General features: G+C 50.4%; 1 protein-coding gene across 3 annotated transcripts in view; it reads right to left on the reverse strand.

The window, feature by feature from the left end:
• Positions 1 to 20,537, reverse strand: part of EXTL3 (exostosin like glycosyltransferase 3) — a 177,451-nt gene that overhangs the window by 32,372 nt on the left and 124,542 nt on the right. For all 3 annotated transcript variants that reach the window (XM_075415064.1, XM_075415062.1, XM_075415063.1), the window contains exons 4-5: positions 12,507 to 12,635; positions 5,953 to 8,577 (exon numbers count right to left, since the gene is read on the reverse strand). In XM_075415064.1, coding sequence (XP_075271179.1) covers positions 5,953 to 8,100 — 2,148 coding nt within the window. In that variant the 5' untranslated portion in view covers positions 8,101 to 8,577; positions 12,507 to 12,635. The remainder of the gene's footprint in view (positions 1 to 5,952; positions 8,578 to 12,506; positions 12,636 to 20,537) is intronic.

A 20,537-nucleotide genomic window follows, 5' to 3' on the forward strand; every position in this document is an offset into this window, starting at 1 on the left:
TCCACAGCTTAATCACCTCGCTGCTCGGGGCTTTGTGCTTTCCCCGCTGAACTGAGGGCATATGCAGCACCAGCAGCCTTCTGAAATACATATTCGACATATTAAAAGAACCTCTCTTGGCTGTTCAAACTCAATTATTTCTTTTCGGTTTTTAGGATGAAAACCAGAGCAGAAACAGGGAAAATGAATTCTGTCCTCCTGCCCCAATCCACGTCCTGCTCAGAGGCGTTGCATTATACTTACAAATATCTGCAGGGTGGGTGTCAGGAGGACAGGGCCAGACTCTTTGCAGTGGTGCCCAGCGACAGGACAAGGGGCAATGGGCACAAACGAAGGCTGGGAAGTTCCAGCTGAACCCGAGGAAGAACTTGTTCCCTCTGAGGGTGACGGAGCCCTGGAACAGGCTGCCCAGAGGGGCTGTGGAGTCTCCTTCTCTGGAGATATTCAAGCCCCGCCTGGACGCGGTTCTGTGCCCCCTGCTCTGGGTGACCCTGCTTGGGCAGGGGGTTGGACTGGGTGACCCACAGAGGTCCCTGCCAACCCTGAACATGCTGGGATTCTGTGAGATGGATGGTGAATTGGCTCCAGAGAATTCACAGCTGCTAAAATCACCCACTGTGCTTACTGAGCATCTGGACCTGCCCCTATGCCACAAGCCTGCCGAGGAATCGCAAGGAAGTGCCCTACAGCAACCAGCAACCAGCAGAACACCGGTGCAGAGCCCACCGTGAAGCCCAGCAGGATCGGAGTCTTTTGTTTCCCTTCACTTTGTATTCATGTGGATGAAAACGCTGCCAAGGAATTGCAAAGCAAAGAGCGAGGTTTCTCCTGTCATCGCCTGTGAGGTGTTCAGAAATCCTGAGCGCGGGGATGCTGGAAGGGGAAGCTGGAAGTCGCTATCCAAGATCAAACCAGATTTCCTCCTTAATGACTCATTCTTTATTCCGCCAACGGAAATCTTTCCAAGATTAATGTGCGTGCAGGGGCAGCGCGGGAGCAGCAGCCAAGTACCCTCAAACCCTGTCGCAGTCTTTCCACCTGTTCAGAGCAGAGATTTAATCCAAATTCCTTTCCCCTTTTCCTCCCCGGAAGCATGGGAAGAGCAGCAGCACCGCGCCGGGGACTTCAGCAGCTGCAGCAATGCGGCGCGCAGGAAGGCTCTCACCCCCTGCGACAAGGGAGCGGAGCTCAGCTGCTGGCAGGGATCGGTGATCCGGGCAGTTCTCAGTTCCTTCAGTATATCGTGACTTTGCCAGATGCCGCAGACATAGAACCATAGGTTGGAAAAGCCCTCTAAGATCATTGAGTCTAACCGTCAACCCAACACCCCCATGCCTGCTAAACCATGTCCCCAAGGGCCACATCCACACGGTTTTTGAACCTCTCCAGGGATGGGGACTCCACCACCTCCCTGGGCAACCTGGTCCAAGGCCTGACCACTCTTGCAGTGAAGAAATTTTTCCTAATCTCCAATCTAAACCTCCCCTGATGCAACTTGAGGCCATTGCCTCTTGTCCTATTGCTGGTTACTTGGGGAGAAGAGACCAACCCCCCCTCACGGCACCCTCCTGTCAGGCAGTTGTAGAGACCAATGAGGTCCCCCCTCAGCCTCCTCTTCTCCAGACTAAACAGCCCCAGCTCCCTCAGATGCTCCTCAGCAGACTTGTTCTCCAGAGCCCTCCCCAGCCTCGCTGCCCTTCTCTGGACACGCTCCAGCCCCTCAATGTTCTTGTTGGAGTGAGGGGCCCAAAGCTGAGCACAGCACTCGAGCTGCGGCCTCACCAGTGCTGAGTACAGGGGCACGATCCCCTCCCTGCTCCTGCTGGCCACACCATTGCTGGTACAAGCCAGGATGCCGTTGGCCTTCTTGGCCACCTGGGCACACTGCTGGCTCCTGCTTAGCCGGCTGTCGACCAGCACCCCCAGGGCCTTTTCTGCTGGGCAGCTCTCCAGCCGCTCCTCCCCAAGCCTGGAGCGTTGCGTGGGGTTGGTGTGACCAAATTGCAGGACCTTGCACTTGGCCTTGTTGAACCTCATGCAGTTAACCTCGGCCCATCGATCCAAACTGTCCAGATCCCTTTGCAGAGCCCTCCTACCCTCCAGCAGATCGACACTCCCACCCAACTTGGTGGCATTCTTCATCTCGAAGAATGCATCAGCGCTGCATAAATGCTGCAGGAAGGTGCTCGGAAGTCAAGTGGTGGTTGAACGTCGCTGTTGGTGCTGGTAGGGTCATACTCTTCAGGTTCTTCTGTCTGGGGAAGTTCTACTGACATGCTAGAGATACAAATACTTGCAGAAAGCAAGTTTTTAAGCTTGGACAAACAAGACTTCTCACTTACAACCTTTGTTTTTTGCTGCAATGCTATTTAACGTGAGATGGGAACAATTTTTACAGCTTAACTCCAGCACAAACGCACTTTAAATTAGACGGTAATCTACCTACACCTGTTCCAGTGGCAACCTTGAACGACTACACTCACAACTTTACATCCAATTATACTTCCACCTAGTCCCTTCAGGCTTGGTACAGGGCCAGAATATTTTATCAGAGACTCCCATGCAGCTAAGGAGCCTTATTGACTTTTTAGTAAGTTATGCCACCACAAGATATCTATATCTAAGTTTTTTTAAAAAAATCAGATATATTCTGTAGCCCTGTTTATCTCATTATCCATAAAAGATTCAAAGATCCAACACAGCTTCAAACTTTGCTCTTGATTGACTCATAGCCCATCAGGGAAAATAAACCCACACAACCTGCTTTGGAAGACCAACTCACAACCAAGCAGCACAGTCTGCAAATGAAGTTTCAAGGAACTGATAGACGAACTAAGGTCAGCACATGCAGTAAAAGGTTACAGGAGGAAGCCAAATTCTTCTTTGGGTATTCTGCTAGCACAAACTCGCACAGCTAAAGCGTAGTTCTAAGTCCAACAAGGTGCTGCTGGTGGGGCTCAGGACTTCAGCATGCTCCCAAGGGTTCTTTCAACCCAGGACATGCTACACACATTGATTTGTCTCATTACACAAAGATTTACTTCGATAACCTTTGGGTGCTTTGATCATGGATCATGCCAACGTACATGTGTTGCTCCTCACAGTCAGATGGTGCCCGGTCCCACTTCAATCGCAATGGAGAGGCACCCAAATCTGTCCCCTGTCCACTTCTCTTTCCCTCCACATCGCTCTGCGCTTTGGGACTTGAACGCAGGGCAATTCCTTGCACCCCAAAGTTACTGGAATGTATTTGTTACACAGAGATACAGCACCGCTTCAAGATCCGAGAAAACTGGACATTCCCCATCAAAAGACACTTTTTCCCCGAAAGGGAAATCAAATTCACAGCTCTGCAGCTTCTTCTGACATCAGCAGTCAGAAGGGCTTGTGTTTCTTACCAACCCCACGTACCCACCTGCCTCTTCCCCTGCCTAGCACATCCCACGTCTCAGCTGCCACGGCTCCAACAGAGCCTCACCTCTGCTCCCCACGTTCTTGTTGCACCTTCTCCACAGCAGGTCTTCGGATCCGTCACTGTTTGATGAAGCCCAGGTAAATATTTATATCATCACCGAACTAACCACCCATAGAGATGAACACTACAACCCCCAACGTGATTTAAACACCCAGTCTGGATGTGGACCAAGCAACCAGCACTTCGGCGGGATGGATGCCCAGAGGCCACAAAGGTTTAAGCCTCCGATGAGAGATCCCAAGAGACTTGGGCTTTTTTAAAAAATGGGATTTAGAAAAAATGGGGAAGAAAGCACACCTAATACCAGACCAACACGCTCCTTCAGAAAGGACCCCGGCAGCGGCTCGCTGTGCTCCCGTCGTTCCCTACCACTTGGCCATGAGCACAGCGTTCCCACCCAACATGCCCAAGCAGACAGGAGACAATTTCCTCCTCTGAAACAGAGCAGTACCGAGCATCCCCCACAGCACACGAACCCCGGCCCGCGGCTTTAAGGCGAGACGCAGCAACTCGTGTGTGTCAAAGTCCCCAGAAAAGCCAGCGGGCGCTTCCAACACAATAGATGTGCAGATGAGAGCAGAGCAAAAAAAGGCATTAATGTGCATCAACAGAAACATATTTTTCTTTCAAAATCACACCCATTAGTAACTCCAAGGAGAACAATCCCCACTCTTCAGCTCTGAAGGAGTACACAGTTTTTCAACAGACACAATGTGAGGATTTTGCAGAATTCAGGCATTCAACAGGACTAATGTGAAAGATTATTTTGCAATTATCCAAGCAATTTTCTCTCCTCATTGTCCCTGGACCATAAGGGTTTTTAAATGTGAGCAGAAGGATTTATTCATCACAATAATAATAAACCGAAATATTAAATCAATGAATCTCTTTGCATGAAGCATAAAGCTCACATCGCTATTAAGCTTCGAAGCGTCCTGTCACATAAACCACACGCAGTTTGCGAACCTAAGTACCATCTCCCTCTTTATTTTTCCCTTCCCTAATTCGTAAGGCATTATCCTTCCATTTGTCCTCTAAACACGGCTGGATTCAGACAACATGGTGTTGCTTCTCCTTAGCGGCTCTCTGCCCACGCTCTCTTTACGAGAGCACCTGAAGATTTATATTTAATATTGATTGTTAACAATGGCCAGTGCAGGAAGTTATGCTGGGATGGCAGAAAGTCCTGAAATAAATACATACACACATAATTCTCCCTAAATTATTAACTCTTGACAAGCAACACTGATGATATGCTTACAAATATCTGAAGGGTGGGTGTCAGGAGGATGGGGTTAGACTCTTTTCAGTAGTGCCCAGTGACAGGACAAGGGGCAATGGGCACAAACTGAAGCCTGGGAAATTCCAGCTGAACCCGAGGAAGAACTTCTTCCCTCTGAGGGTGACGGAGCCCTGGCCCAGGCTGCCCAGGGAGGTTGTGGAGTCTCCTTCTCTCAAGATATTCAAGCCCCGCCTGGACGCGGTGCTGTGCAGCCTGCTCTGGGTGACCCTGCTTGGGCAGGGGGTTGGGCTGGGTGACCCACAGAGGTCCCTGCCAACCCCTGCCATCCTGTGATTCTGTGACATGCAAGTGAGTAGCTGGGCATGAAAATGAACGTTGGTCTTTGGAGTTGCTGGTTCTTCAGTTTGGCTGGGGGGTGTGTGTGTGGGAAATCAACCCACACCTAAAGCAAAACTCAGTTACAACCTTGGAGCATGGAAGCTCTCATGGTCATGTTGGCCTTGGCTTTTATTTCCTTCTCTGCCTTCCCTTGTAATATAAAGTGATAAATGACTTCTGAGGCCCTTGCAGTAGGCACGGCTTCAGTGGGTGCCTCTTTTGTTTTTATAAAAGATTGATCTGGTAAAGCACAGAAGCAGTCACTGCTTCGGCATTTACAAGGTGCCAACTGTCCTCACAGCGTGACACTTTAACAGCCTAAGCAAGATTTTCAATGAACTAGAATCTCTAGCTTTAAGCCTCGAGATTCGTATTAGGCTCCACACAAGCAATTACTGCTCACGAGTGCCAAGCACCCGGCACCTTTAAAAGTCCCGTATTTTTACAGTTGAGTTTTATCGTATCAGCTCCTGTATTTCACAGCCCAAAGGCCACCGAACGAATTCTCTCATGACAGCAATTCATCTCGCCTAAGTTCCCACATCCACCGAGCACAGCCACCTGCCTCTGAACATCGGCCTCCCTTCAAAGCCGGGGGCCAGAAACGGGTGCTCCTAGGGCACGAGCCACAGCAATCTCACGCAAACACCTAAAATAGGTCAGATGAGTCATACCTGTAATCCCCCCGTTTTTCTCCGTTGATAAAAGAGTCCAGATCAGGTACAGACACCTACAACCACGTGAGATCAATGCTGTTCTAGTTGACTTGAGTTGACACATTACAGAAGAGTTAAGCCCAACCTTAACGCACAAACCCCACCGGGAAGCGAGACCGTAGTAGCTACGTCTTTCTTACCATGATTGGGACGCCAATGTCTGGCCACAAGAGATCCTCAGAGGGAAGCTTGGGAGAGTTCCACACTACCACAACTTTATTTAAGTACGGGAGACCATTGAGCCTTTCTAGGGAGTTCATCAACACTTCCTCCCGCTCGTAAGTCAACATCACTACTGTGAACTGCTCCCGGGGGACGTTGCCACCCAAAGCAGCCTGGAACTCCTTCCCAGAGCCACCTGCTCCTCCACCAATCGGTCGAAATCCAGTCCCAGACCCCAAAAATTTTGCTTCTGATGGCAAAACGGGGTCAAAGGGAGTGTAGGGGAAGAGGTGGAAAGGCCCTGGAGCAGAATTCCAATTCCTGTAGATGTCCATTGCAGTGAGGGTGAAATTGCGGAGATATTTGGGGGATGCATAGGGTGGTTCTGTTTCCACAGGCCCCAAGTCCAGGTCACCGTTGTCTGCCATATTGGGGTCTGTACCAGCAGCTTTGCCAGACCGGTGGGGAATCTCCACAGCGGTTTCTTCTCGGATCGGCGCAGCCGGGATTTGGATTCGAGTCCTTATGATAGCTAAGACTGTGCTGAACACGTTGTCAGAGGTGGAGAAGTAGGTCTCCCACAAGAAGCGGCCCTGCCTCCTCATGGCAAGGAGATCGTTGTCAGAAATGCTTCTCAGAAGAAAGTGCACTTCTGTGATACGTGGCTTTGGTATGATTAAGGCTGCCTCGTTCCACCGGATCACATCATTATAGGGTAGCTGAACTTGCTCTCCGAGAACCACCGGGATGGCTCCAACTTCCAGAGCCTCAAACAGTCTCATGGCACACCCGGCGGAGATCACTAAATGGGTGTCCCCTGGGGTGATTATCAGTGCAAAAGTAGAAAGCTTCAGTAGCTCTAGCCTGTCATCCCTTTCTCCACACAGAGCCCACTCAGTGGGCAGACTCGCCTTAGGCTGGTTCTTACACGTGAACTCCACCAAAACAAAGTCCAACTTGCTGTCCTGAACAGCCTTTAGGGTGGTGATGATCCGATCGTCGTAGTCAGCTGGGGCATTGCCTTCTATTTCCTCTTCAAAAGACCGAACCTCTTGCAAGCTAGACCTGAGAGACTCGATCTTCTCCCCCTGGAAACTAAACAGATATTTACGCTTGACTGGCACCTGGGGAGGGATTTCTAGGAAGTTGGGTTCAGACATTGCATGGACCAGAGGTGATACCACAATATCAAACCCTGGTCGGTACTGCACATCATAAAAGGTGGACTGGGCAATCATGGCACGCCCTGTGCTGATGTTGTAAATGAAGTTCTGAGTATCCGATTTCCTTGATAAATTGATGATGAGATGGTTATGTCCATCAGTCCTCCAATATGGCAAAGAGTGCAACTGTTGCTCTAGTTCAGTAGGTTTTGGCATTACGGGCTCTTGCATTTCCCCCACTAAAATTATATACACACAAGCAATATTTGCATTTTCAGTAACATAAACATTAGTTCTGACAGTCGCCTCAAAGGCTTGTTTAATTAAAGGGTCTAAGGAGCTACCAAAAGGGTAATCGTCACTGTTGTAGACGTAGACTGGAAAGCCAGATGTCAACGGGCAGCGTGAGTAGTCAAAGCAGTTGTGCAGCCTGCAGTGCCGGTTGGACTTTGGCAGGGGGAACGTCGCATCATCTTTGTCTGGCAGCAGCCGAATGGGCAAGGAGAGCTTGGGCTGATTCTGAGCCATCAGCTCTTTGTAGGAATGCTCCGTCTGGCTGATGACGTTCTTCAACTGCAGCAGGTCCTGCTTGGCATTTTCGATGCTCTTTTTGCAGGCCTCGATCTTCAAGTTGAGCTTGGCGATCTCGCTGTTGAGCTCCTGCCGCTTGGCCTCCAGCTGGAGCAGCTCCTCGCTGACGGACTCGCGGATGCGGCACAGGTCTTGCACATGCTTTACCTCGCACAGCTCGTTGCCAGTCCGAGGGCCAAAGATGCGCTTGCCGGCATCGTCCGCGTCATCGATGGTGGTTAGGTAGTAGTGGGCAATGAGGGGGAAGAAGACGAGGATAATGAAGAGGGTGAAACTAAGCCAGGTGAGCCGGATCCGACTGGACCATCTCAACACCCACGGCTGGCCTCCGTTCCCCACTCCCCCATTCCGCAACATCGTATATCCAGTCATGAGTTCCAAAGTCACTGCGCGCCCAATCACGTTGGATCAGTAGCCATAACCAAAAGAGTTTTTATAGCGAGTCTCTCAATAAAAAATGTTATTGTGCCTGCTTAACGAGAAGCCAGTAGAAGGGGAATTTCATCTTCTTGTCGTGCTGATGGCTTTTCTACAGTTGTTTTGCTGCAGGCACAACTTTTGATCCCGTCAGACTCAATCATTGACCTTCTCACCCACCCCCAGCCCACCCTTGTTCTGTGGGCAACCGTTGCTAGAAGTATCACAGCGTTGTCATGGTGATCAAAAGTCTCAACCGGCAGAAGAAAAACACAGTGGGATCAAGCCAAACTCTACCGCTACTCTCGACATCCTGCATTACCATCCAATGAATATGCAGAGGCACCAGCCACGGTGGAGAAGGAGCCAGAAGAGACTCGTACGAACGTCAGTCTCTCTCATCGCTGCTGCGCGGCTGATGCTCTGCCATTCCTACAAGAGAACAATCACATATTCAGACAAAGCAAACAAAACGACCCCTTAGTGACCCAAGACACTGTCAGTTTTTAAAGGCGACCGTCCTCTCTGCAAAAGAGCAATGTTCATACATGTGTAACACCTCCGGGGTTAATACCAGTAAACGCGAGAAAGTGATGGGATTCATTAGATGTGGACACGTGGCTTCCTCCGGGCAGTAGCCAGACCAGAAAAATCACAGTCCCTGCATCTGGTTTCCTCTTTCTGCCTCTGCCACCGTCTTGCTGTGTAACTTTGCAGAAGCTGTTCAACATCTGCAAGGCCCTGTCTCCTCATATACAAAATGGAGATTTTAATGTATACCTGCTCTCTCTGCTCAGCTTTTAACGGCACGTTGTGATCCTGGGACACGGCAGTGCTGTGAATTTGCACTGGATAACAGAATGTAATCACTATTGTTCTGGTCTAGTGACTAGAGCTGATGAGGAATTTTTAGATGGAAGTGTTTTGCTTCCATTTCCTGCTGGAAAACGTTGATTCATTGCAAAAGAAAGTTTAAAGGGAGCATACTCATGTTGGTTACGATCACCTCCACTGGCTGGCTGCACACCAGAGAGAATTTCTGGTCTAAACTGGAAAAGTCTACACTGTACATCAAAGCAAAGACGCTGAAGCTAGGATCCGTTGGGTACCGCACCACCCAAGCGGTATCAGCTTGCTTAGATAGGCATTTTTGCTTGGAAAACTCTGCTATGGCACTGAATGCCTACCTAGCATGGGCATAAGAGTCAAGGACGTGGCAAATTCAGCTCTGAGTCTTCAGTCTATGCCAGCAGATCAAAATCTAGGCCACGTGAACACGCTGCCACGAGAAACTCTCCCCTTTTATTAGCATCCTCCGAGGTACCTAAGTTTCCGTAATAGTCTTTCATATACAGGACTTCCCACGCCACTGATGAATATGGCGCTGGGCTCAGCATTGACTCTTGCACAGCCTCAAGAGAGTCTTCTTCATTTCCGATTCAACTTTTAATTAGAAGAAAGCCATCTACACTGGTGACGGTCATTTTTCACTAAATCTATTTAATACTCCTCTCATCTACTCATCAAGAACTAGCACAAAGTAGGCAAGGAAGCAAATCTCTGCTAAAACAGAGATCTGGAAACGGGCCAAAGCAAAGAAGTTCACTTTCAAGGAGCAGAGAGGAGTCAGGAATAATCTTCCGTGTAGTGCACAAGCTTGCCTCAGAAAAAATAAAGATTTTATTTTGATCAGGAAAAAACATAACGAAAGGAGAAACAAGTGGAGTAAAAAAGCACAATTCCTAGGCCTGTTTTGTTACAGGGCCATTTGTTGGTAATGTAACATCCCACGATTAAATAGGGATCCCCCCAACCTGAATTGCTCAGCAGTATGGACACTTAAAATGAAGGCAGATTTTAGATCTGTAACACTGTCTGGCAAACAGCACTGGTGTAAATCTCAGAAAGCCGGGAGGATAAAAGGGCTAAAAAGTCAGCAAAAGGCTAAATCAGCGTTCTTGGACCTTGGCAGCACAGTTGCTGTGGGCAGATGGGGGAGGCTTCGGCTCTGCTGGCAGGACATTTTAATACTATTCTCTGTACACCAACTTGCGTTCGCCCGGGCTGGGAGAGAGCCTGGGGATGAATATAAATCCCCAGCGCTTCTGCGTGGGGCTATCAGTCAGGCACTGGGAGCCCTGGCAATAGCAGGACTTGCATCGTGCCTCTGGGACCGCTGCTACACAACACCAGGGTTTTCGCATGCACCAGCGTACAAACCAGGCAACTGAAGGGGAAAAAAACCCCAAACAACTCAACAAAAAAAGCTTTTAAGGTAATTTTTAATCCCACCCCTCTTTTAAGCTCTTCCCAGGAAACGAAGCTCGTGCTGGCACCGTCCATGGGCATGCACCAGTCTGTCAGTCCCTGCTATTTCAGCCTGGTCTCACCGGGGCTGCAGAGATCCTGGAATCGCTGCCAGCGTTCTGCAAACAGCTGGCCAGATGAGAGCTGCCCTGTTAAGCCTTTTACTGAGCAAACGCTCACTCGAACACCAGCGGATCGAGAAACCAGCTTAACTTCAAGGCACACGCGGGAAAAACAAGCTCTGCTGATTTTTTTTTCTTGGGGGTGCCATGGGGTAAACGCGGTCAAACCCTACAAGCTGCTGAGACAACACAGAAACAAGGGTTCATAAATGCGGCCAAGAAAGAACGAAGATGCCCATGGATGCGCTGCTTGAGTCTGGCCAGAGAAAACTGCAACCCCACAGGCAGCAGAGGCAGTCCCAAAGGTTATCAGCTGAGATTGCATCTAAATCTTGTTCCTTTCACAGCATCATAAATGGTTTGGCTTTGAAGGGATCTTACAGATCATCTAGTGATGATCTGTAGTTGCTTTGCCCAGTTATCAGCCCTAAACAGCGACGAAATGGCAAACTGGATGCCCTTAAATAGCAACTGGGGTCCTTGAAAGCTAAATCCATCGCCCCACACATGATCCTCTGCAGCTGTTCTGCCACCTAATCCTTCCCGTGGCTCCTCTGGTCCTGCCATTCACTTGGCACAGAACAAACTTGATCCTCCTGACCTAAAAACGCATGCTGTGAATTAAAAAAATCCATATGCTCAGAAACCTAAAGCTGACAAACTAACTCCGCCGCTAGCGTGGAAAAGACCACAAGGAGAAGACCAGAGCAGGCTGGGGAGGGATTAGAAATGCAACGCACGTGGCTTGGGATCAGTTAAAAGTATTGACTGTCAGTATGAAATATGTGCTGGTGATAAAGCAAGCACTCTAGACACACTCTCAGACTCTTCTTCATTACCAAGACTTTATTCCTCATCAACTCAATAGAGCCTGAGGTTGTAACACGTTGTTATTAGGACTTAAAAAAAGCAAAGTAAAAATCCAGTCTGTGGTTTTACCAAGAGAGACTTCTGTGTTGTATTTAAGAACAACAAGCAGCCCTGGGGAAAAAGGCTGCCGATTTCCATAGCTCCCAAAAAGAAGTCTGGGAGGAGGAGAAACGGGTTAGCTGCTGGGCTTTCCAGCCAACTCATTCCTCTCGCTCCCAAGCACTATTGAGTTTGTTAAACCGATCGAGCCCCACACTGAGAAACTCTTGCTGACGTAAGAACACAACATTGCTGCCTGACAGACCTAATCACACACACACAAAAAGAGGCAGGAAGAGCTCCTAGGAAACCAGAATCTCAATAATTACCAGAGCCTCTTCCCAAACGCCAACCTGACCGAGTCCTTGGGCACGACAGGTTTGCACGCTGTAGTTCCTTCTCCCAGGGTTTCACTCAGGGCTGCGAAACTGAAGTCCTGTTCCGGCACGTTGTCACATCTTAGTTTGAACCCCGGGCTGTGTTCCCAGCTTCCCTCTACTCCGCTGCTGGTGAAGCTACAAGAATACCTGAGGTTCTCCCTCATTTTGCATTTCTAGTAGAAAAAGCCAGGCTGGCCTGATCTGTGGATGCTCGTGGAGTCATTACTCTGCAAATGTTCAGTCACCAAAGTCCTTCTGCAAACACCTGAGCACACCTAGTCCTACCTTCTTACACCTCCTTTGGTCCATATAATTAGGGAAATATTATTCCTTTGTCAGCATATTTGTGAGCAGAGCCTGGAAATTTTACACTTACGGTCCTCCAGAGCTTAGCACAGCGATAAATAACCATTAGGCAGAACATGGTGACACAAACTGCACTGAACTTCCCAGGAGGAAAATCCACAGGGATCCTGCATCCGCTAAATCCGAGCTCTCCAACTCTGTCTGTATGAACCCATCCTCGTCCTTACTCTCTGTTCTCACCAGATGATGGACCTGCAGTGTTCTCACTGCTGTGGTACCTCCACAGACTCTCTGCTGCGCTGGCCCTCTCCACGGAGAGCGAAGCAGCCGTACCCACCTCTGCCACGCAGGCTCCCTCCCGGCACACGGCGCAGGATGTCAGCGAGCGCGCGTTCGTGGCTCCTGCGCTTTACCCGCCCAGTCTCGAACAGACAGCTTCTGTTGCCAAGTCTCTTTTTCACCAGCACTAAAAACAAAATCAAAGGGAAAAAAATATTACTTTTTTTTTTTAAAAAAGAAAAGCAGAAAATTCTGCTAAATAAAGAAAATGCAGCATATTCCCCCCCCTCTTTAGAACAGGATTTCTGGTGAAACAGAAAATAAACGAACACAAAACAGCCCTTCAGCAATGACAACTTTCTATTTCCTAATGCTCTCAAAGGAAAGGATTACACCCCAAATCTCCCATCACTGTGGGAACAGGAGCAGCTGAACAAGGAGAATAAATCTATTAGGTGTGTGCTTTAAGGTACGTTTGAGAGTTGATCTTTAAAAGGAGCAGATGGAAAAATCACTCTGAAATGCTTCGCGTGCTGCAGGCTTAGGGATCGTCACGAGGGATTTGCAGCATCTCCAGAGCTCACAGGCACAGAGAAATTCTCCTAGGCTAAGATCAACGCTGCTACACGCACAACCGGTAAAAGGTCTCGTAACGTGTGAATTCAGGGGATAAACTGCATCCCTGGCTTTAGGAAGCTTTTATCTAAACCAAGAAGCATTCACCACATTCACAGCTCCACGCGAAGCCAAACCTGCTCCAGCCACGCTCCCCACCCGTGTGGGGTAAAGGGGTCCTGGACAAACACTCCAAGAATCCCCTCATGTGCTGAAGTCAGCAGACTTCATGAGGAAGAACTTCTTCCCTCTGAGGGTGACGGAGCCCTGGCCCAGGCTGCCCAGGGAGGCTGTGGAGTCTCCTTCTCTGGAGATATTCCAGCCCCGCCTGGACACGGTGCTGTGCCCCCTGCTCTGGGTGACCCTGCTTGGGCAGGGGGTTGGGCTGGGTGACCCACAGAGGTCCCTTCCAACCCCTGCCATGCTGGGATTCTCTGAAACCCCGTGTGCAGAGAAAGGCCGGGGCTGACTGGTATTAGGGGAGGTATCACGTACGTTCGCCTTGTTCTGTTACTCTTCCCCTCGGGTGCCCGGGTGCCCCGTTGGAAACAGGTCCCAGACAAGACGGACACCAGCTTTGCACAGTGCTTGCTGCCTTCTCTCCGGCTAAGTGTCCTCCTGCCCTGACAGCACAGGACCAGTGCTCCCAGTACAGTGTTGCCTGCAATTCAGAAATCCTTGGGGGAAGGAGAGAGAAGAAACTTGTGCCAAGAGCTCATCTGGATGGGTAATAGAGATGGGGGAAGAAATGCAACTGAAGAGAGAACACAGGACCTTACAGGAGCTTCTATGACTTCCTCTCCTTTGTGGACCTTCCACCACCGTTAACCATGAGAGCAGAGAGGGGTCAGAGAGGTGTTTGGGGTGGTTTAGAAGCGCAACTGAGGACAAATCCTTTGAGAGCTGCTTTCCGCCCCATGTTCTTGGGGTGCTCAGTGCCAGGACCTGCAGGCTCTCTGAGCATGAAAGAGATAGCTAAGCCTGCTGCGGCTGCCAAAAGGATCATTATGAGCATGAACTCTTTGCCGCTGGCTGCAGAGCCCCAGCAGGCAAGTCCAGGATCAGACCTTTCTCAAAAGCAACCTCCTCTTCTGAACTTTCATGGCAAGAAAACCCAGAAGAAGCATCATCAGCTGATAAACCCCAACAGGCAAGACCCCAAGATATACATCTGCTTGCACTTTTGCTGGAGCTTACGACAGGTAAACAGGGAAATCAATACCCAAGAGAGATGGTACAGCTAACCATCCCAGGCGTGGAGGTAAAATGGAGTGCTGCTCCCTCAAGGGTGCAAGTTGAGTTGCCTCATCATCACAGAAAGGGAGGAAGGAAAAGAAGGGAGGGAGAACGAAGAAGTGCACTGGACATCTGAGCTGGGAGCAGGAAGAAGAGGAATGGAAGGGTTGGGAGTGGGGGTTCCTCTTGCGAAGTACCTTCAACCCCAAACACATCTGTGGTGGCAGCAAACAGACCTTCCAGGGCTCCAGCGTGGAAGTCGGGAGTGCCATCAAACCACGGCTCTGGCCACTACCTGCTTGGCCAAAGCTGGCCCTTGTAATAGGAGGTCAAAAGATATTCAAAACTCATCTGGACAATGCCCAGGTTCAGAGACCTCCAGAGTTCTCTTCCTGCCTAAATGACTGCATGATTCTGCATCTGAGCTCTCACATGGAAATAACTCAAATGCAAGCAGAAACCTGCAGTTAAGATGTCCTGCCTAGCTCCAGCACTGCCCCTTTCCAGCACCCAGGGAAATGACCCAACCTCCATGCCTCATTCTCCCTCTTTACAAAGCAACAGTGAACTCACAGAACCACAGAATGGCAGGGGTTGGAAGGGACCTCTGTGGGTCACCCAGCCCAACCCCCTGCCCAAGCAGGGTCACCCAGAGCAGGCTGCACAGCACCGTGGCCAGGCAGGGTTTGAATATCTCCAGAGAAGGAGACTCCACAGCCTCCCTGGGCAGCCTGGGCCAGGGCTCCGGCACCCTCAGAGGGAAGAAGTTCTTCCTCGGGTTCAGCTGGAACTTCCCAGGCTTCAGTTTGTGCCCGTTGCCCCTTGGCCTGTCGCTGGGCACCACTGGAAAGAGTCTGGCCCCGTCCTCCTGACCCCCACCCTGCAGATATTTAGAGGCATTTCTAAGGTCCCCTCTCAGCCTTCTCTTCTTCAGGCTGAACAAGCCCAGCTCCCTCAGCCTCTCCTCGTAGGAGAGATGCTCCAGTCCCCTCCTCATCCTCGTAGCCCTCCGCTGCACTCTCTCCAGTAGCTCCTCAGCTTTCTTGAACTGGGGAGCCCAGAAGTCAAATGGCTTCAAAGCAGACAAGTGAAGAACTGACAGCCTGGCTTACAGCTTTTTGCTCCCCCATCTGGGGCAAAGGGACAAGACTCTGCTCCAGGAGATGCTCAATACTGTGGCAAGCAGAAGCTACAGAAATGTCTTCTCCAAGTGCTTCCAGGTACCTGTCTGCTTTGCCCTCTGCAAAAGGCAGCTGCTGAAGGTCTGTCATGCTCCTCCGCTGAGGTTAACCAAGTGGTTCATGAACATTCATGTATTCTGATGAAATCCTTAAGATAGTAAAACCACATCCAGTTTTCAGAGGGCAGGTAATGGAGGTACAGAGAAGCAACTTGCCCAAGGTCACCCCAGAACCTGCACCAGCTCAGGATTCACTCTGCATCCAATTGTCCTGTCCGCAAGATCGTCCATCTTCCCCGCCTGCCTTTTTCCAGTGGTTTCCTTCTCCGGTGCCCTCTTGCTTTTTGCATAATGCATTGTGAAATCTACTTTACATATAGAGCTTTTAGTTCCTAGATTTATTATTTAGTGCATTATTCTAGTAATAAACCAGCCATATTGCTGTACTTATTCTTCCAGGCTGCACACCAGCACTTCTCCGCACAAAGAAACCCCCAGCTTACGAGCGAATCCTTTTATATTCCACGGTACCGAACGGCAGAGCCGGATCCAAAGCTCACCCCGCTCCAAATCCCAGCGCAAGGGACCGCAGGGCAGAGCTTTACAAGAAACTCGGTAAATCCGTACAACCACACCGCGGCTGATGATGTTCTGCTCACCGCCGTCCCATTTACGAAGCGGTAAAGATGTTTTTGGGATGTGGGAAGCAAACCGAGGAAGCGGGTGCTTCGCTCCATCGCGTGCAGCGGCACGAGCTACTCGAGGAGTAGGTGTGTGGCTGATCTTTCGCTCACCACTAAAAGGGGTAGATCAGGTGTGGGAGGAGGGAAAGGCTCTTTTTGCTTTTACCTTGAAGCAATTAATGAATGAGAACTGTCACGAGGTGAAACCTCAAGTGCTTTGCGGCGTACGAGAGAAGCACGCAGAGGTCAGCTCCAGACAGGAGGAGAGGGCTGGCTTTCCAGACGCTGACTTTGTCAGGCAGCTCAAGTCCTTGGCGTTCTTTGTGGTTTGCAGCCATAGATAGCTCAGGCACATTATTTTCCCCAAAGGCAAAAATACAAACTGCTCTCACCTCTCTAAAACACCACCGCCACCATTTCCTCGGCAGCAAATAACCACGTGGCAGGATGCACACTCCTGCTCTTTGGTATCAGGTCAAAATTAAGCCCAAATTTACAATTTTCTTTGTGCCGGCTAAGTTGTAAGAAAAAGGAAATACTGCCTGAACAGAACAGAAATGCGCAGAGTGTTTAACAGCACCACAGGTAGCAGGGTGGGTCACTGTGGAAAATCACTTGTCTCGGGGGGTTTTCTGGAAAGTTTGCCCATTTCTCACACGCAGCAATTAAGCCAGTTGTGGAGACCGAGCATCTCCATCCAGGGGCCTCTAACCAGCATGAAATCGTACGTGTGGCTTCTCGCAGACTTCGGCAGGCAAGGGGCCAGGTCAGCAGTCAGTCCTCACAACCCAGGCACGCCGGGAGGTTTAAGTCCATGGAAAGCCTACAGACACCAGAGAGACCCGGCTGCTACGTCCGAGCAAGGTGCAGCGATATTAAATTTGTCAGTGCTACACGGCCAAATTAACCGGGCTAACCAACTCCAAACCTACCTTCCCTCCCTGCTCAGCTCTTTCACCCGCTGCCCACCTTCCCATTTGCATCCGTGCGGCTAACGCCAGCTTCTCCCCTCCTCTCGGAAAAGCCTTTGATGCGCGGGGCGGGCGGGCGCACGCAGTCTCATTAGCAAGCCGACGGCCTTCTGCGCTGTTTGGAGAACGCTTCATCACCGCCTAAGTGGAGGCCGCTCCGTTTCAGACAGCCCGATCGATCATGCCAAATAACTAAATTACCTGATGCGCCGTAATCACCCATATTTATATAGCAGGCGGATTCTTACCCGACACAGTCCATTACAAAGCCAGCTAGAAATTCAGATGCACAAACACAACTATTGCCACGACTGTTAATTTGCACCAGCTTCAAGGAAGGTCCTGTGGGTGAAAACCCCTCTCTCATTACCAGACACCCCAGTCACATGGTCCCAATTAGGCAAGGGACATTAAATGACTTCCTGCTGCACTCGCAGACGCGCGACACAGCGGGAACCCAGCAGCTCAACTAATCTGCATCTTCATCGTCCGCAGAAGTTTTAGGAGAAAGATGTGAGCGTGCCACACACCGTCATGCCACCACCTCCACTGGGCTTGTGTAAAAACTGTCCCTGTTTAACTGCACCAGCATCCTAGCCCCGCTACTGCTGTTATACTGGGAGCACTTCTGCATGGGTAGACTTTGTGCTGGGCGTATGTAGATTTGGCCACATACGAGAGCGGAAACGCACTCTGCACAGACACCGAGTCGCAGTAACTGCTTCTGGAGGAATCACACCTCCACAAAAAGCCACGGGGCAAAAACATTAACTAAGGATATTCTGCCTTTTCTAGCCTTCTGAGAAAGGTTCACGATTGTCCTGCTCCCTCTCCCCATCACACAAACACCCCCATCTTCACTAGTCCTTCTGGACTATATTACACATATTTTCCTCCTGTTTCTTTTTGAGACTGCCCCAGCAGCTCCCTTCACTCACCAACCCGGCACCGCGCCTGCGCAAGCCTTTTCTAAAGGCCCAGGTCAGCGGTGAACGGGTCACGGTGAACATGCACGTCTGGCCATCCTCCTCCCCACCTGCTTAACCTGCGAGCTCCCCAGGGCACGGCCTATCCTTCAAACTCTCAGAGAACACCATGAAGGGCATCCACAGATCCAGCTCCTGCGCAAGGCACCCACGTGCGGGCAGGAAGCGATACGGCACGTAGCATCCTTGCCGTAACAGTGTGGCTGGCGTAAACGCTGTGCCAGATGAAGTCCCCACCTGAAACCCAGAGGTGCCACTGGCACAGACCTTTCAGGTAAGATCTCTGCCAGCTAAAGCAATGTTGTGACAGTTGAAATCAAGAATCACAGAATGTTCGGGGTTGGAAGGGACCTCTGTGGGTCATCTAGTCCAAGCCCCCTGCCAAAGCAGGGTCACCCAGAGCAGGCTGCACAGGACGTTGTCCAGGCGGGTCTTGAATATCTCCAGAGAAGGAGACTCCACAACCTCCCTGCAAAGCAAAGAGGAACCTGACCAGGTGACTGCAGCTGGCCTAACAAACCAGATGTTTGCAGTCCGACTAATGAAAGTCTGTGCAGGACGCTTGCGCTATACAAGTTCGGACACGCAGATGTGGAAGTGGCCAAATATGGCACTTCAAAACACACAGACAGAATGCAATGCAGTGCCTGAAGCTTGTTATAATATAATAATGAAGTTATTAACCAGCAGAAGGGTGTATGATAGAAGATAAGCAGTAGCAGAATGCATGATAATTAAATTTCTACAAGGCAAAGTTGCCGCTTGGGTTTGAAATGCTGGGTAATTTGACACACGCTGCTTGCTGCTCTGGCACCGGTGCCCAGCGCTTCTCTTGCAAGATATCATGAAGAAACACAAATGATAAACCCAGTCTCAAGCTGCGTGGCTGGAGAAGACTAGTAACACCCAGCCCCTGGAAGAGGCAGGATGGGAGACAGCAGCCTAAACCAAATGGCTTCCTTTTAGCGTTTCTTGATATCTGAAACTTAACAGGAAAAACCTTCAGCAAAATCATTAATAGCAAAACTCCTTAGTTTTATAACATCCATAATTTACATACTATTTGGACTCTTCTGGTTCCCAGCTCGCACCTCGGGCTCAAGAGGCACCAGCAACCCACCACACTCCGGGAAGCGTGAGCGTTAGCCCACACTGACCTTTTTTGCACTCCCATGTGTTACACGACATGTTCCTTGTCGAACCGCTGCCTCACACCTCCGCGATGGCCGCTCTTACGAAATGCTTTGGGATCCTTCAAAGTAAAAGGTGACTCTGCCAACTCTCAGGGCTGGGAACTCGGGGATACGAGGAAGAGTACAGCAGGGCTGTTTAATGGCTGCAAACTCAAGGAGCAAACACAGCACTTCTTTTGACCTCAAAAATTACTTATTAGGATAAAAGAGAGGAGGTCTTAAAAAAAAGCATGATGAAATGCTTCAACCGATGGCACTGCCGCATGGAGGCCGCTCCTCAGCATCCCGGAGCAGATGTGCTGCACTCAAAACGTCTTTGTCTATTAAAACTGTGTCAGCTTCAGAGACTCCAAAACTCCCTGTGGCATAAACAGAATTTCTAATGAACAGCTGCAGGATACAGGAGTAGCCGCGCAAAATGCAGCTGCCGAGATCATTTTCTTTGCCCCTCTCTCAGCACGTTTCCTCTGCTGCCTCAACCCCACCTCCTTAGGGCTACGAGGATGATGAGGGGACTGGAGCATCTCTCCTCCGAGGAGAGGCTGAGGGAGCTGGGCTTGTTCAGCCTGGAGAAGAGAAGGCTGAGAGGGGACCTAATATATACTTACAAATATCCGAAGGGTGGGTGTCAGGAGGATGGGGCCAGACTCTTTCCAGTGGTGCCCAGCGACAGGACAAGGGGCAACGGGCACAAACTGAAGCCTGGGAAGTTCCAGCTGAACCCGAGGAAGAACTTCTTCCCTCTGAGGGTGACGGAGCCCTGGCCCAGGCTGCCCAGAGGGGCTGTGGAGTCTCCTTCTCTGGAGATATTCCAGCCCCGCCTGGCCGCGGTGCTGTGCCCCCTGCTCTGGGTGACCCTGCTTGGGCAGGGGGTTGGGCTGGGTGACCCACAGAGGTCCCTTCCAACCTCTAACATTCTGTGATTCTGTGATTCTCCCATCCATGTCTCTCCTGTCCTCCCTCTCCCGCAACCCCACTGCCTCACTGCGTCTCCGGCACCCTCCACAGATGAGCGCTGTCAGTCCATTAGTTTGGTTCACTCATGCCCTCCTTCATGCTTCGCCGTGACCCACCTCCAGCCTCTTTCTTTGCAGCAAGCCAGCTAATGACCAGGAGTTTGAGGACAGGCACCCAGCACTGGTTTCCTCTATTGACATCTATCATTTCCAAAGCCCACGAGCATCGCTCATCTCCTCAGACCACATCTTGCTGTGCCTGCACCTCT

The sequence above is a fragment of the Opisthocomus hoazin genome, chromosome 2, assembly GCF_030867145.1.
Source record: "Opisthocomus hoazin isolate bOpiHoa1 chromosome 2, bOpiHoa1.hap1, whole genome shotgun sequence".
Lineage (NCBI taxonomy): Eukaryota > Metazoa > Chordata > Aves > Opisthocomiformes > Opisthocomidae > Opisthocomus > Opisthocomus hoazin.